At 41.1% G+C, this 16,808-nt stretch overlaps 1 protein-coding gene across 1 annotated transcript; it reads right to left on the reverse strand.

Annotated features, from left to right (window-relative positions):
- Positions 1-11,732: 11,732 nt before the first annotated feature.
- Positions 11,733-13,065, reverse strand: LOC125456937 (mid1-interacting protein 1-B-like). The gene has a single exon (XM_048540548.2). It carries the CDS (start codon positions 12,787-12,789, stop codon positions 12,325-12,327), a length of 465 nt encoding a protein of 154 aa, XP_048396505.1. The 5' UTR covers positions 12,790-13,065; the 3' UTR covers positions 11,733-12,324.
- Between the last annotated feature and the right edge of the window lie 3,743 nt (positions 13,066-16,808).

A 16,808-nucleotide genomic window follows, 5' to 3' on the forward strand; every position in this document is an offset into this window, starting at 1 on the left:
ACAAAAATTAAAAAAAAACCAAGTTATTTCATAAATGTTTCTTCCTGTAACAGTCGAATGCACTACTTAACTCAGAAATTTCACTGAATTGTCCACTCAGACTAACTTGGGTTTTGAGGGAGAATTTATCTTCATTAACATGAGATGGACAAAAATTTCAATCCACAGGGTACTTATTGATTTGTTTATTTATTGTTATCTCAGGAATCTGACCATAGCGCATTATATATCAGGCATTATCACTCTTGAGTTTTCATCCCAACCAAGATTAGAATGGCAATCAGGCCCATCTTTCACAAAATGTACAAGCGATATTTGGAGACTGTACTTTGACACACAGCACCATCTTCTACCCAAAGGCTTTTGTTCTAATTTCCATAGATTTTGCACCCACGTTGGAAATAAAATTCTTCTAACTTCAGAACTCTGAGTTTTGAGCAACCACTTCAGAGTCATCCACACCAGATAAAAGGAGACATTTGAGTTCCAAATGTTTTACATAAAAATTAGACCATAAGACATAGGAGCAGAAATTAGGCCATTCAGCACATCGAGTCTGCTCCGCCATTCAACCATGGCTGATAAGTTTCTCTTGCTTTCTCCCCGTTACCCTTGATCCCCTTGACAATCAAGAGCCTATCTATCTCAGCCTTAAATATACTCAATGACCTGGCCTCCACAGCCTTCTGTGGCAGTGAATTCCATAGATTCACCACTCTCTGGCTGAAGAAGTCTCTCTTTATCTCCCTTCTAAAAGGTTTTCCCTTTACTTTAACGCTGTGTGCTCGGGCTCTAGTCTCTCCTATCATTGGAAACATCTTCCCAACATCCACTCTGTCCAGGCCATTCAGTACTCTGTAAGTTTCAATTAGATCCTCCCTTATCCTTCTGAACTCCATCGAGTATAGACCCATTGTCCTCAAACGTTCCTCATATGTTAAGCTTTTCTTTCCCGGGGCCATTCTTGTGAACCTCCTCAGAACCCACTCCATGGTTTTGGTCTCCATACCTCTTTCCTGAGATATGGGGCCCAAAACTGAACACAGTACTCCAAATGTTGTCTGACTAGAGCCTTATAGAGCCTCAGAAGTACATTCCTGCTTTTATATTCAAGTCTTCTCAAAATAAATTCCAAAGTTGCATTTGCCTTCCTAACTATTGACTCAATGTGCAAGTTTACTTTGAGAGAATCCTGGACTAGAACTCCCAAGTCTCTTTGCACTTCAGATTTCTGAATTTTCTTCCCATTTAGAAAATAGTCCATGCTTTTATTCTTCTTACCAAAATGCATGACCTCACCATGCTGTATTCCTTGTGCCAATACTTTGCCCACTCTCCTAACCTGTCCAAATCCTTCTGCAGCCTTCTCGCATCCTTGATACTACCTAGTCCTCTACCTTTCTTTGTATCGTCTGCAAACTTAGCCAGAATGTGCTCAGTTCCTTCAACCAGATCATTATCGTATGAAGTGAAAATTTGTGGTCCTAACACTGACCCTCGTGGAATATCACTTGTGGTATGCCATGCTCAAAAAGACCCTTTTAGCCCCACTCTTTGTTTTCTGCCAGACAGCCAATCTTCTATCCATGCTAGCACCTTGCCTGTAACACCATGGGCCCTTATCTTACTCAGCAGCCTCCATGCAGACCCTCCATGACTCTAGCAATTCCTGAAAGATCACCATTAACACCTCCGCTATCTCTTCAGCTATCTCCTTAAGAACTCTGCAGTGTAGTCTATCTGGTCCTGGTGATTTATCCACCTTCAGGCCATTCAGTTTTTCTAGCTCCTTCTCCTTGGTGATGGCCACCGTACTCAGCTTTGCCCTCTGACTCTCTCAAATTTTTGGGACATTATTCATGTCTTCCACTGTGAAGACTGACACAAAGTACTTATTCAGTTCCCCACTACTATCTCTCTAGTGTCATTTTCCAGTAGTTCAATGTCCACTTTCGCCTCTCTTTTCCCCTTTATATACCCAAAGAAACTCTTACAGCCCTCCTTTATATTATGGGCTAGCTTACTCTCATAGTTAATCTTCTCCCTCCTTATTTCTTTTTTAGTTGCCCTCTGTTGGACTTTGTAAGCTTCCCAGTCCTATGGTTTTCCACCGCCCTTTGTCACATTATATGCTTTCTCTTTTGCTTTTACACTATCCCTGACTTCCCTAGTCAGCCATGGTTGTGTCATCCTTCCTGTACTGTGCTTCTCTTTCCTAGGGATGAATTTGTGCTCCTAGAATTACTCCTAGAAACTCCTGCCTTTGCTGTTCCACTATCTTTCCTGCTCAGTTCCTCTCCCAGTGAATTCTGCCCAGCTCCACCCTCATGCCTCTCTTATTGCCGTTATTCAGCTGTAACACCATTACCTCTGATACTATCTTCTCCCTCTCAAATTGCAGTCTAAATTCAATCATATTGTGATCACTGCCTCCTAAGGGTTCCTTCACCTTAAGCTCCCTTTTCAAGTCTCCCTCATTGCACATCACGAAATCCAGTACTGCCTGTTCCCTAGTGAGCTCCAACACAAGCCCTCCAAAAAGCCATCTCGTAGACATTCCTCAAATTCCTTCTCTTGCAATCCACTACCAACTTGATTTTCCCACTCCACCTTCGTATTGAAACCTCCTGTGATTACCATAACTTTGTCTTTCTTACAAAGCTTTTCTATTTCCCACTGTATCATGCGACCCAGCTCCTGGCTACTGTTTGGAGGCCTGTACTTAATAATAGCTATGGTTTTTTTCAAACCTGTGCAGTTCCTCGACTCTACCCACACAGATTCTACACCATCTGACCCTACTTCATTTCTTACTATTAATTGCATTTTTTACTAATAAGGCAACCATATCCGCTGTGCCCACCTGCCTATCTTTTTGCTAAGATGTCTATCCTTGTATATTTGGCGCCCAATCCTGATCCCCTTGCAGCGATGTCTCCATGATGCCCACCACGTCATATCTGCCAATTTCGATCCATGTCACAAGCTGATTTGCCTTCTTTCTTACACTGTGTGCATTCAGCCCTGTATTAACCGTCCCTCTTTGCTTTGTCACTCATTTATCCAGTGTGCTTGAAGTTTGATTGCTAACCCTTTCCAAACACGCTGTCTGATTTGTGTCTATGCAGGAGACTTTAATAACCTCTCCTAAGTTCTTCTTTCACATCAATTTTTTCATATTTTTCCACACAGTAGAATCTTCCCCTACTGATGTTTGCTTGCTGCTTTGTTCCCCACTGGGGGACGTTTCTCCCTTCCCTGCACCCCCCCAGAGTTTCTGGTTTAAAGTCCTGTTGACCGTTTTATTTACCCTTTTCACTAGAACACTGGTCCCAGCTTGGTTCAGGTGGAGACTATCCCAGTGGTACACAGCTCTCCTATTCTAATACTGATGCCAGGGCCCCATGAAAAGGAACCCCTCTTTCCCACACCACTCCTTTAGCCACGTGTTTACTTCCCTTATTCCCATATCCCTAAGCCAATTTGCACATGACTCAGGCAGTAATCCGGAACCCTTGAGGAATCCCTTATTTTCATTCCTGGCTCCTGCTAATCTCTGAACAGGTGCTCTTTTCTAGTCTTGCCTATAATGTTTGTTCCAACATGGACCAAAACAACTAGATCTTCCCCCTCCCTCTCTAATATCCTTTCAAGCAGTCAGGGATATCCCTTACACTGGCACTAGGCAGGCAAAACATACCATGCAGGACTCTCGATCCTGCTTACAAAGGATACTATCTATTCCCCTGGTTACAGAATCCCCTACAACTACCCTTCTTCAGAAAGGTCCAGACCCGAAACATCAGCCTTCTTGCTCCTCTGATGCAGCCTGGTCTGCTGTGTTCATCCAGCTCCACACCTCGTTACCTCAGATTCTCCAGCATCGGCAGTTCCTACTAACTCCAATCTTGGATTTAGTGTTGTGCAATGAGGCAGACTTGATAAATCCAACATTGCCTGTTTCCCAGTGGACAATGAAAAGCCTGCGTACGATCCAAGTGCTCTTGTCATCTCTACCCTTAAGGGCTGACAATTGCTGAAGACTGGTTGAACAGATCTGGAACAGATATATCTTACACACTTAGCAACATATCCCACAAATGCAATTGTAAATTTCCCTCCTCCCCTCACAAGCATAACTTATTTTCATTGAGTACATGTAACAATAAAGCTATGGAGAAACTTGAAGCATTAAGTTTCAACACAGAAGTAGGTCCAGCCTAAATCTTTTGTTTCCCAATGGTAATTGGAAATTGTCATCAGCAGCCTGAGTAACTTCGGCACATTAAGGAACATACCTTTGAATTAAGCAACCTGTAACCTCAAACTAAAAAAAATGTAACTTTGCATTCATATTTAGTTCAAATATTTTAAATTCCTGTTTGATGTCGAGGCATTAGAACATACCACACATAACTGAAGAAAGAAATTTCGATATGATTACAAATTCTTAATTAATACAAGAATGACTAGAATTAATATAACATAATAATCGGCTATTTACTAAATGATGGTAACAAAGAAAGCTGGTAAATAGCAAAATGTACATAAGGGGAAAGAAATCTGAAATGCTTGGGAATTAGGTATTTTGTGAAATAGATAGTGCTCATGACAGAAATAGCTTCACTTTCCACACTCCTTTCAGAATTCAAGCTCAAGCTAAGAATAACATTCACTTCTGAGGTATAAAAGCTAATCTGTAAGATTGAATACCTTGAGGTAATGTGCAATTTGAAGAATATTGCAAGGAAAATGTGTATATGGTTACTAAGTTTTTTGGAATTTTTAAATATCAAACAGCTTGTGATGTTAAAAGGTTTAATTTATTTAACAGTTGAATCTATAAGCATGACCACAACAATATAATTACAATGTAATTCAGCTGCATTTTTTCAAATGCTGATATTTCTCCTTTAGGAACCTGAATTCAGTTTATGTTATATATAAAGGCCTAGGAGCAAGAATGCCAGTAATATTTCTGAATTGATTTTGATGATATCTTGCAATTTTTTTTCAGAAATTAGTCAATACCAATAATACAAGTCACATTAAATGTCCTTTTTTGAAACCTTATTCTATTCCAGGAAATCATAGCTACTAACCTGGTGGTACAATTAAACAAGGGTCGTGAATTTAAAGAATAACAACTGAAATGAGAACAATGACAACATTCATATCATTGACTGGGCATCGCAGAGAATAAGGCCATTTGTTTCTTTGTGAGCTCTTTAAAGGATCTATCTGATTAGTTTCACTTCCTTACTTCCAAACCCCCAATACCTGTGCAAAAGCGTCTTCTTGAGTACATGTTCATTCCATTCTGAAAAAATAGTAATTATTTTTCCACCACCTTATCAGGCAGCACATTCTAAATTATAACAACCCACTTTATTCAGAGAAGACAATCTCAATTCCTCCATGGATGTAGTGACAATTGTCTTACAGCTATGTCATTTTATTCCAAGTGATCGTAGTACTGGAAAAAAATTCTGTCTATATATTCTCCTGTCAGGGGTTTCAATGCTGAACATTTCTATTAAATCCCCACTTAAACGTCTTTGCTGAAAGGACTACAGTCCTAGTTTCTGTAGTTTCTCTGTGTATCTAGAGAACCTCAGCCCTCGTGTAATTCTGCTAATTCCCTTCTGATTAGATTAAATTAGATTATTATATTTTATTGTTATGTGCACCCGAGATCAAGAGTATAGTGAAAAATGTACAGAGTCACCACTCTCCAGCGCCATCTTAGAATGCAACAGTTAAGATTAAAAGCAACAGCTGAAATTAAAAGAGAAACTAAAGTGAAAAAAAATTGTCCTGACAACTCTTGCCTCAAGTCCTACGCCAGACCCAGCAATGTCAAAGTTGTCATCTTTTGCAGCAGGGAACGCAACTGCCACTGGTACTGCCATTGTCAAGCTCCTCAAGGGCAAAAACTAATTGAGAGAACTGTAGACAAAGAAAGGTAGGAAGAAAAGAGAATAAAAGAGAAATGGACAAAAGAAAGCAGCGGCTGAGCAGAAGTCTGAAAGCTGCTGCCCTGCCACCATTTTGGAATTTTTAGCATTATTCCTAACGTGCAGCTCTCAGACAAAATACTCCAGCTGGGTCCAAATCAACGCTTTGCAAAAGATCAGAATGAATTTCTTGTTTTTGTATTCTTTACATTTTCATAAATTCATTGATTGCGTATCACGTTTAAATGCTATATCAACTTCTCTTGCTTCCTGCAAAGATTTGCACTTTCAAATCTCGCCATTCCAGTATTCCTCTACATGTAGTTTTCATCACAGGAAAACATCAAGGAACTTCACAGTGGCGTAATCAGCCAAATTCTGACACCAAAATAAAGGGAATGTTAAGGGGAGACATTAACCAAAAACCGAAAAAGAAGTCGGTTTAAAGGTACATCTTAAAGGAGAAAAACAAAAGGAGAGGCAACAAGCATTTGGAAAGGAATTCCAAAGGTTAAGGCTTTGACAGCTGAAGCCACAGCTTAAATGGATAACAGGTGTCATGAAGATGTGCTATATAAAACAGCAACTTGTAATTTAAGCAGCTGGCTTCATACATTAGACATTTTAAAACAAACTGGAAAATAAAAATTGGCTAAACTTTTAAGGCCAAAACTCCATTACATCTGTGAAGCCACATACAACCCAGTGAGATGGAAAGATTACGGAGAATCCAAAACAGAAAATAACATGCCTGGAGGCGAGTGGCTTCTTTCTGTGTCATCGAGATGGACAGTGGATCATTCAGGTGTCAAGTGGCAGGGAAATGAATAATTAGCCACCATTTTGACAATGATGAAAACTCAGACAGGGGATAACCAGCCTTCCTCTGGAACTCATACTTGATTTCTTTGAACTGCTGTTGACCAAGTTAGACTGAGGCAGCATGACCCAGCTGCTTGCATATGTCAGTGTTGGACTTGAACTTGCAGAGATTAATACTAATTGCACCAGGGTGGTTACCTTGCTCTGACCCTACAATATTCCTTCCAAGTTCTGAGCCCTGTTCTTTGGAGAACAACTGAGTACATCCCAACAGCAGTCAGTAAGACTTTCAACCAATCATGTTTAACTCGAGAATACCTGTCTATTTTAATTCTTATAACCTGCAGTCAAGTACATACTGAATTAACAATCCAGGATTCCTTTGAAAACGCGAAAAAACCTGCTGGCTGTCCAACAGTGAAAGGAAAAGAAACCAGTTTACTCCCTCTTTGCTCGGTCATAACATGTTTAAGATCTTGTGCGCAAGTTTTTGTTTTTGCACAGTGACTTACTTGGAAAAGGTGCACTATCTCGAGTATTTCCAATGCTGGTAACATTTTCTTCATAAAAAGTTACTACATTTCAAAAAGTACCAGTATTGCTTTGGGGCAATAGCTTTTATTTTAATTTTGCTGGTATTTTGGCTGAAAGAAGAATGCTAGCTACAATATCAAGATAATGGTTGTAATCTTCCAAGAATTTTTAGATTTTGGAAAAATCCCAGGGGATCGGATAAGTGTCAAGTTAAAAAGGGAAGGAGACAAAGAAAAGGACAATGATGGGTCAGTTAGCTTAATGTCTGTTATTGAGAAGATGTCTATTATAAATGATGGAATAGCAGAGAATTGAGATTTGCATAATAGGATCAAGCAGAGTCAGCATGGATTCATGAAAGGCAAATCATGCCTGAAAAATTTGATTCTTTGAGGTAGCAAGCAAGATAAATAAAAGGGAACCAGTAAGTATGTTTGGATTTTCAGAAGGCATTTGAAAAAATACTACATAGTAGGCCATTTAACGAAAGCTGGAAAGTGTTGGAGGCAGTATGTTAGTACGGATAGATGGTTAGCTAACTAATAGACGACAGATAGTATGGGGAAGATAAAGAACATTTTCTGGATAATATGTGACTAGTGGAGTGGCACAGGATCAATGCTGGGGCCACAATTATTTACAATATATATTAATGACTTAGATGAGGAAAACAAATGGACGATAGCCACCTTTGTCAATTTAGCAAAAATAGGTGGGAAAGCAAGCCCTAAGGACGGTGGTATGCAGCAGGTTACGCAACTGAATAAAAACTTGAAGATGGGATGTAATGTGGAAAAATGAGGGGTTATGCACTTTGGTAGGAGGATGGGGCAAGCTGGAAATCATTTAATTGGAGAACGGCTGAAGAAAGTTACAGAACGTCGGGATTTGGATGTCCTCATGCATGGTGAACAGAAAGATAGCATTCGAGTTCAGGCTAATTGAATATTGGCCTTCATTCCAAAGGAATAGAATATAAAAGTGGGAGGTTTTGCTAAAAATTATACAAGGCGCTTGTCAGACTACAACTGGAATAACATGACTAGTTTGTGTCCCTTATATAAGGAAAAGAATAAGAGGCACAAGTGAAGAAGGGTCTCAAACCAAAATGTCAGTTTTCCTGCCCCTCAGATGCTGCTTGGCCTGCTGTGTTCATCCAGCTCTCCACCTTATCTCAGATTCTCCAGCATCGGCAGTTCCTACTATCTCGGCACTAGTGGCAGTCCAGAGAGTTTACTAGGTTGATGCCAGGTTTGGAGGCACTGTCTCATGTGACAATATTGAGTCTGTACTCATTGAAATGTAAACGAATGGATGTCACCTTACTGAACATACAAGAATCTTAGACGATTTGACAAGGTGGATGCAGAGAGGTTGTTTCCGCATCGTGGCCAACTCCAAGACCAGAATGGCATACTCTCAGATGCAAATTTAAGGCACAGATGGATAAATTTCTTCTGAGGATAAGGCATCTGTGGAATTCTTAACCACACTGAGCTGTAGAAGCTGGGTCCATAAGTATAATTAAGGCTGAGACAGACACATTTAACCAGTAAAGGAATCACGGGTTATTTATGGGGAAGAGAGAGGAGTGGTGTTTAGGATTATCAGATCAACCTTGATCACAAAATGAATGGCCTGTTTCCGGTCCTGTGATTTATGGTCTTAACCATTTGATCTTTGTTGAGTAATGTTATGTGATTTCTAATAACCAGTTGAACAAGCAGATGTTTCCTGAAGACTGAGCCTTCCTTGGAGTAATACAATATTCCCTCACGCTACATTGGTGGCCAAGATCTGAAGCTTAGGCACTTTATTTTTGCCTTCTGACATAATATGTTTGGCCATTCAAAACTTGCCAATTTTCCATTGCTTATTTAACAAATCGTTTAGGCAAGCCATGATGGTGGACATCTCAGAAGTTAAAGCAATGACAACTATAAAAGTGCAACTCGGCACAGCCTCAGCAGATATAACCAAGCATCTAGATATAGATAAGCAAGGAGAAAGCTGAAGAGATCTATGGAAGACTTGAGGTAACTGCATGTAGGTGGGAAATGAAGCCATTGCATGAAACTCACTACCTCTGACTGAATAAGTAACTAATAAGGAGTGCTGAAGCATTCAGAATATCTATCCTGCAACAGAAAGCCAATCGCCTAGAAGTTGGCATTTTAACTAGTGTCATCTCAAAGGAATCAAGTTCCTTCTCAAAGAAAAGTTGCAAAATAACCAAAATAAAATTGATATTTAGATTGCAAACTTACATCACAAAATGTTTTACAACACTTTAGTGCAGTCACTATTATGCAGAGATGGCATGTGGAAGTGGTTCTGATACTAAGTTTGTAATGTGAAGAACTAGAAACAAAGCCGTAGATGGAATTTTATCTAAAGTTTAAAAAGTAGCATGAAGTTGAATTGGAGAGAGATCATGGGAACTGCAGATGCTGGAGATTCCAAGATAATAAAATGTGAGGCTGGATGAACACAGCAGGCCAAGCAGCATCTCAGGAGCACAAAAGCTGACGTTTCGGGCCTAGCCCCTTCATCAGGATGAAGGGTCTAGGCCCGAAACATCAGCTTTTGTGCTCCTGAGATGCTGCTTGGCCTGCTGTGTTCATCCAGCTCCACACTGTCATCTTTTCAGGACAGCTGGGATGGGCCTGAATCCAAACTTTTTCTAATAATGCCACGCTCAAATGAATTAGAATCCAATCGTGTATGAACTAACAATACAATGAAGTACCTGTTGGACAGACAGATTAAGAAACGTTGGTTAGGACTCTGGGAGAATGTCTTGCTCTTTAATTTGAGCAGTGGAACGTTACTTTTAGGCGAGCAGTCAGATCATGGTTTAATATCGCAGAAGGGCAAGACTTTTGCTAAAGCAACAAACATTATACAAAATTATTAGCCTGTTGCCCTCAAACACATCTGAACTAAAAGTGTATAATCAACTCAGCCAAGTGGCACTCATTAAAATGTACGACATTACAATTAAAGGACAGTTTATATCATCTCAAACCTTTTAACAAAATACACCTATGGAAATGGTTAACCAGCTTTTCACCCCTCCATATTAAACTTTGAAATGTATCGCAGCAATTGAAAAATTAAATCAGTGTGGCAAACTACTAAAAACGCCTCAAAGCTGAAAGGAAACAAAATAGTAACACAAGGCAAGCAGCCGACAATGTAGATACCACAGTTCATACATTTCCGAGTCTTATTTTTACAAAAATTCTTTATTCGATATTACGTTCAAATGCAAATATCCTTTTGGATACATTCGAGAAAGCGACAGCAGTTAACATCCTTTAGTTATCACAAGTGAAATATTCTGTTTGCAAGATCGTTTTAAAAGAAAGGTGGACTTGAACGAGAGTGAAAATGGGGAATTGGAGGAGGTGTGGAGATTTGACCAAACAATTCTAACCATGGGGGTTGGGTGGCTGAAGATAATACTCGCGTCAAAGCTGGCGAGGAGGAGGAGTTAGGGACAGAGAGAAGACGTTTTACTGGCGTGCCATCGATTAATAAAGACCACATAATCTAATAACGAATGGCAATTATTTCTTCTTATTTAAGACCAAGGTTTTCGTCAGAATTGAAACTTACTTTTTAAAAAAAAAGTGATTACCACTGAAAATTGCAGCTAGACTTCGAATCCTTTGTCAGACGCTTTTTAAAAGACCACGCGTTTATCACCAATAAGTTCCTAGAAATCGTCCATCTTAAAAGATTAGTTTGGACAAAGAAAGATTCCAACTTGTGCTTTACACAGATCAAATATTATAGTCATACTGAATCTCACAAAGAAGTAACACTCCATACAAACCTTTCCCGATTTTTCGCTCTTGCGTTTTACTATTGTTAGATTTTCAAAGGGTGGTGTATCTGCTTCACTTGAATCTTATATCTTCTTGGCACACCAGCATTGAACTTCATATCAAATGTACATCTATTGATTCTAACTTTATTAGCATGTGATTGACTTGAAACTGGAGATGTTAAACTTACGATCAAAACGACAAAAAAAGGTAAGCTTTTAAAATTGTGGGAGGTAAGCAAGGCAACTCAAAAAAAGTGGCCGAGCAAGGCGTTATCGCGGTCGCAAGAGGCGGGTTATTTTTCGAGGGGAAAAAGAATGTGGCAGAACCGAAAAACTGCTTCCACACCCTGAAATAATTGACTCAATCCAGACAGCCTATTGCAGCTTCCGATGACAGGACAATCGTTCTTCTGAAACCCCGCGCTGAGCAATGAGAGAAATCCTGCACTCTCCTTAAACAGGATGAATTAGAAGCTTCAATACTTGACATGGTTCGAAAAGCAAATAGGCTTGCCCGAAGAACGATTCACCATCTATGGTGATTTTCAAATTTATCACAAGTTCGTAAAAAAAATCTCACTAAGTTACAATTTTTTTAGTAGAGAGGTTTAATATACCAGCCTGTACAAAAGTAGGGCTTAAATAAGAAAAATAGATTGACACAGGGAGGAACCTCGTCATTATTCTTCAGCAAAAATTCTCAGATGGTTCCTATACAGTAAGTTGCACATAGAAGTAATTATGCAGCTTTCAGTCATTTCATTGGCCCTTTCGATAGCCTCATTTCGTTAGGGATCTCAACCCTTTCCAGGCGTATTTTACAAACCATAGAGACTGTAAAAAGATACGCGTCTATCTTGTGCGTTCATACAATAAGTAAACGGTATACAGACACGTTACATTTTTTTTACATCACATACAGTACAAAGTAGTGCAAAGTAAAATGATATAATCCACCGGCACTGCCGCTCACAACCACGCTTCAGTTCCATGAAAGTTTTATTTCTTAAGCACGTCCTACAAAGCCTTCCCTTCTCCCAGCAATAAGACGAAAACACAGAAAAGGGCTTATTAAGCGATCATGTTAAATCCGATTTTGGAGCAGAACAGAAAATAACCTGGCAATTTCAGTTAGGCTTGGCTTAACTTCATTAGTCCCGGTAACTCGATCAGTGCTCAATGTCCCCAGCTCCCGAAACCGATTTCCTGTTTGTAGCGGTTAGTCAAAGTGTTCGCTTTTCTAGTCAGTTTTGACAGAACAGTATATAACCCATTGAGATGATAGTGGAATTGTTTCTGCAAATCTTCCTCTCCTTCCGCTTCGTCCACTCTAATGTCCATGGTGGCGGCTTTATCTTTCTTCCTATCGTCCAGTTGCACCACACCCCATTCTATGTCGTTCTTGATGGATTTCAGCAAGACATAGTAGTTATACATGTCCCGCTTATCCGAGTAGTAGTTTGACGCTCCGGTGCTGGAGACGCCGTTGACTTCGCTTTTGCCTTCATCTTCCAGAGGGACATCTCGCAAGAGACTGGGCACCATGACTGTCTGGTCCATGTTATTGACCGCACCAATAAATTTGTTCATGGCATTGAACAGGGAGTGCTTCTGATTATAAGTATCCATAATTTGCATCATCTTGCTTGATGTGGTATTTCGCCCTTCCCGGATGGAATCCCTTCGGCTGGAGCTCTACAGCAACTTTCCTCCCGCAGTGGCAACCTGCACTTCACACTGCAAACCGGTTCGCTTCTTCAGCGGGCTTATAAAGATGTTGCTTGGCAGCGGGTTTTTTTTCACGTTTTCACGCAAAGCAAGATGGAACCTATCGTAAGATGACTCGGACGCCAGGCACTGACCCAAATCTAATAAGCGCCTCCCTTTCTTGTTTCCGGGTGGTTCCGCTGCTTTCATGCTCCCATTCCCACTGAGTGAATGAGCAGCGCCGAGCAGTCCACACCGTGCGTGCGTGCGTGCGCACTCCAGGACACGCCCCATCACCAGGCAGCAAATCAGGATGCCGCCGCTGTCGTGACGTCGGCACGCACCCTCCCGGAACTGACCAATGGCGGCGCGGACCCTCTGTGAGGTCAATATGCTAATAACTGGAAATGTAGCCAAGGGCTCCGGGCCAGACACGTCACTGGAAACTCTGGCGATAGACTGCGCCTTCATTTTGATTGACAAGGACAAGGGGGTTGGTATTGTTTAAGCGAGTCTTGTAGCGGGGAGGTGAGGGTATTGCTGGTTTAGCTAGGGGTGTGGGGGGAATGTGAGGGTGTTGCTGCTCCAGCTAGTGTTGGAGGGGAGAAAAGTGAGGAATTTGCTGCTCCATTTAGTGCTGTGGAGGAAGAGGTGAGGATTTTGCTGCTGCTACTGGCTTAGGGTGTTGGAGATGGTGCTGCTGAAGGTGGTACTGTTGCTGGAGATTTTGTCATTGCTACCTTGAGCCTGCAACAGAAGCAAATGCTGCAGACGGAAGTGCTGCTGCAATAGGCCAAGCAGCATCTGATGAAGGGTCTAGGCCCGAAACATCAGCTTTTGTGCTCCTGAGATGCTGCTTGGCCTGCTGTGTTCATCCAGCCCCACACTTTGTTATCTCGGATTCTCCAGCATCTTCAGTTCCCATTATCTCTGCTGCTGCAATATCTGGTGATACACCTTCTGCACTAGTGGAGGTTGTGCTGCTTTGCTGGAGATGGGGTATTGTCTACCATTGGTTTTAAATGCTAGTATCAGTGGCGTACCAGTGCTGGAAATGGTGGTATTGCTGCCATTGGTGGAGGTGGTGACTCTGGTGCCACTGGTTAAGGTACCACAGATGTTGAATGTTTGCTGGTGGTGATTTTATCAGTGGTGGTGGAGGTATTGATGGTTTTGTTGCTTGTAGTTACCGTGGAGCTGCTGGTGATGGCGATGACATGTACAGGCACAGAAATCATGTATCCCTGGGAATGCTCCTGTCCAAGAATAGTAGGTTCCCTAGAGTTCCACTCAGTGGTAATTTGGAACTGATATATTCTCTGTCCCAGGCCTGAGGGATGTTGTTGGCTGCCAAGCTTAGGATGTTTCAACCACTAAATTATCAATGCTGATTAATATCCTACTGACATTTTTTGTGCAGTTGTCATAATTTTATGCATTGTCTTCAAACCTTTCAATGAAGGTTGAAGTGTTCAATATGAAAAGAGGAGAATGCTGAATGTATAGCATGAATTGACTGTTGTTCTGCCCAGATGTCACAGGTCTTATTATTAAAACTATGCATTCACAGTAGAAAGGCAATCTCCTAACATGGTATACTTTTGTATTGTCAATATGAATCAACATATTTTCAACCATTAAAGTTCATGAAAGGTTAGTGGCAGGAAGGTTAGCTTTTGCTCTTGCTTGAAGTATATCCCTAACTCCTAATCGGTTGTCAGGAGTTTTCTTTCATTTATTTTTAAACCTTTAACTTCAGCTTGCTTTTTCACTGTGTCACCTGTGATCTGGCACAACTGTCACTTCTGAAATCAGAAGGATATGAACGCAAGTCTCACTGGTCTTGAACGCGCAATCTTGACTTACACTTGAGTGCAGTACTGAGGTCATTGTTGCATTGCCAGAGATTGGGTACCCAAAGGTTTGGTTTTCTATTGGTTGTTCTGGCCACTGATACCAGATGACTTCACAGATGGTATTTTGAACTTCAGTTCACTAAGTAATGTAACAGTAAGGGGTCCTTTTCCTATCTGCAGCAGCCTTTTAGCTTTTGCATTTCTTACATCACAGCAGAGATTATGCTTCAGAGGTATGTATCGGCTGTAGCACACTCTGGCTTGGAAAATTGCAATAGGACATTCAGCCCTTCAAGCCTACTCCAGTGTTCAACGTGATTGTGGTCATGGCTGATCCTTTATCATAACATCATAGCCCTGCTCTCCCTGTCCCCTTGACATTTTTAACCTTCAGAAACCTGCACATTTCTTACATATATATTCAGTGACTTGGCCCTCAAGCCTCCTATGGTACAGAATTCCACAGGTTCATCACCCTCTGAGTGAAGAAATTACTGTTCATGTCAGTTTTGAAAATGGCTGGCCACATAGCCTGAGACTGTAGCTCCTTGTTCTGGACACACATGTGTATACACACACAAACACAACTAGTTATTTTTGTCAGTTTTGCTGAGCACAATTTTCTTTTTATTGTTCATTCTGTGTAATCCCATTCGATATTTCCTAAGTGTCCTGGTATCACATCATTTATATTGGACTCCAGCATATTATCTATGATTGTAAGGTTAACTCATCTGTAATTCCGTTTTCTTCCCTACTTTTTAAAATATAATGCATCCTCCAATCTGTCCTATCTGCTGCTTGTCCTTGTCTATTCTAAATTTCATTGTTACTTTCTGCTTTCCTATGTTTGACTTCAATCTTTGTTTTTCTCACTGTCATCTCCCTGTACATGCCCTAACTTTGAGTTTCTGTTTTGTAATTTATTTCCTAGCTCTATTTCTGCTTAGAGCCCTAAGAGCCCCTCCCTCTTCTTACCTATATTGTTGGCACTGACATGGAAGACAACCTCTGGCTGTTCTCCTTCCATCTTCAGAATGTCTTGCAGTCGCTCAGCAACGTCCGTGATCCTAGCACCTGGGAGGCAACATATTATCCTGGTATCCCACCTGTAGCCCAGAACTATCTGTCAGCTCCCCTTACAATAGAGTCTGCTATCACTTTCCCACCCCCTCCAAGGTGAGCGACTACTGGTGCCACAGATGTGGCCTTTGCAGCATTCCTCGGAGAAGCTAAATGCCCCAAGGGATTCCTATTAAACCTCGCTGGTGCTTTTACTCTGTCAGGTAGTCAGCCATACCCTTTGTGTATTTGCATTCTCTACCTGTGGTGTGACCACCTTGCAGAATGTGCGAGTTACAAAGATTTTAGCCTTGTGGATACTCCACTAACTCCAGCTGCTGCTCCACATCTGAAACACAGATTTCCAGCAGCTACAAGTGGATTCACTTGCTGCACACATGGCATCAAGGAACTTTACACCTAACCATGCTGCTATGCCATACTTACCCTTAAAATACTCTCTTTCTGTTTACTTCATTGAGTCATAGTCATACAGCATGGAAACGGACCCTTCAGTCCAACGCATCCATGCTGACCAAGTTTCCCAAACTAAACTAGCCCCATTTGTCTGCTTTTGGCCCATATTTCTCCAAACCTTTACAATTCATGTTCCTGTCCAAATGTCTTTTAAATGTTGCAACTGTACCTGTGTTCACCACTTCCTGTGGCAGTTCATTCCACATACACATCACCCTTTGTGTTTGGGGAAAAAACTGCCCCCAGGTCCCTTTAAATCTCTCTACTGTCGCTTGAAAAATATGCCCCCTAGTTTTAAACTCCCCAACTGAGGGAAAAGAATTTGCTATTCACCTTCCTTATACCCCTCATGATTTTATATACCTCTATAATGTCATCCCTCAACCTCCTCTGCTCAGTTGAAAAGAATCCCAACCTTTTCGAGTGCTTTTATATCTCAGATGCTCCGTTATCAGCAACATCCTGGTAAATCTTTTCTGAACCCTCCTCAATTCATTAATATCCTTCCTAAGAGTGACGAGAACTGTACACAGTACTCCAGAAGGGACCTCACCAACA

The sequence above is a fragment of the Stegostoma tigrinum genome, chromosome 12, assembly GCF_030684315.1.
Source record: "Stegostoma tigrinum isolate sSteTig4 chromosome 12, sSteTig4.hap1, whole genome shotgun sequence".
Taxonomy (NCBI): domain Eukaryota; kingdom Metazoa; phylum Chordata; class Chondrichthyes; order Orectolobiformes; family Stegostomatidae; genus Stegostoma; species Stegostoma tigrinum.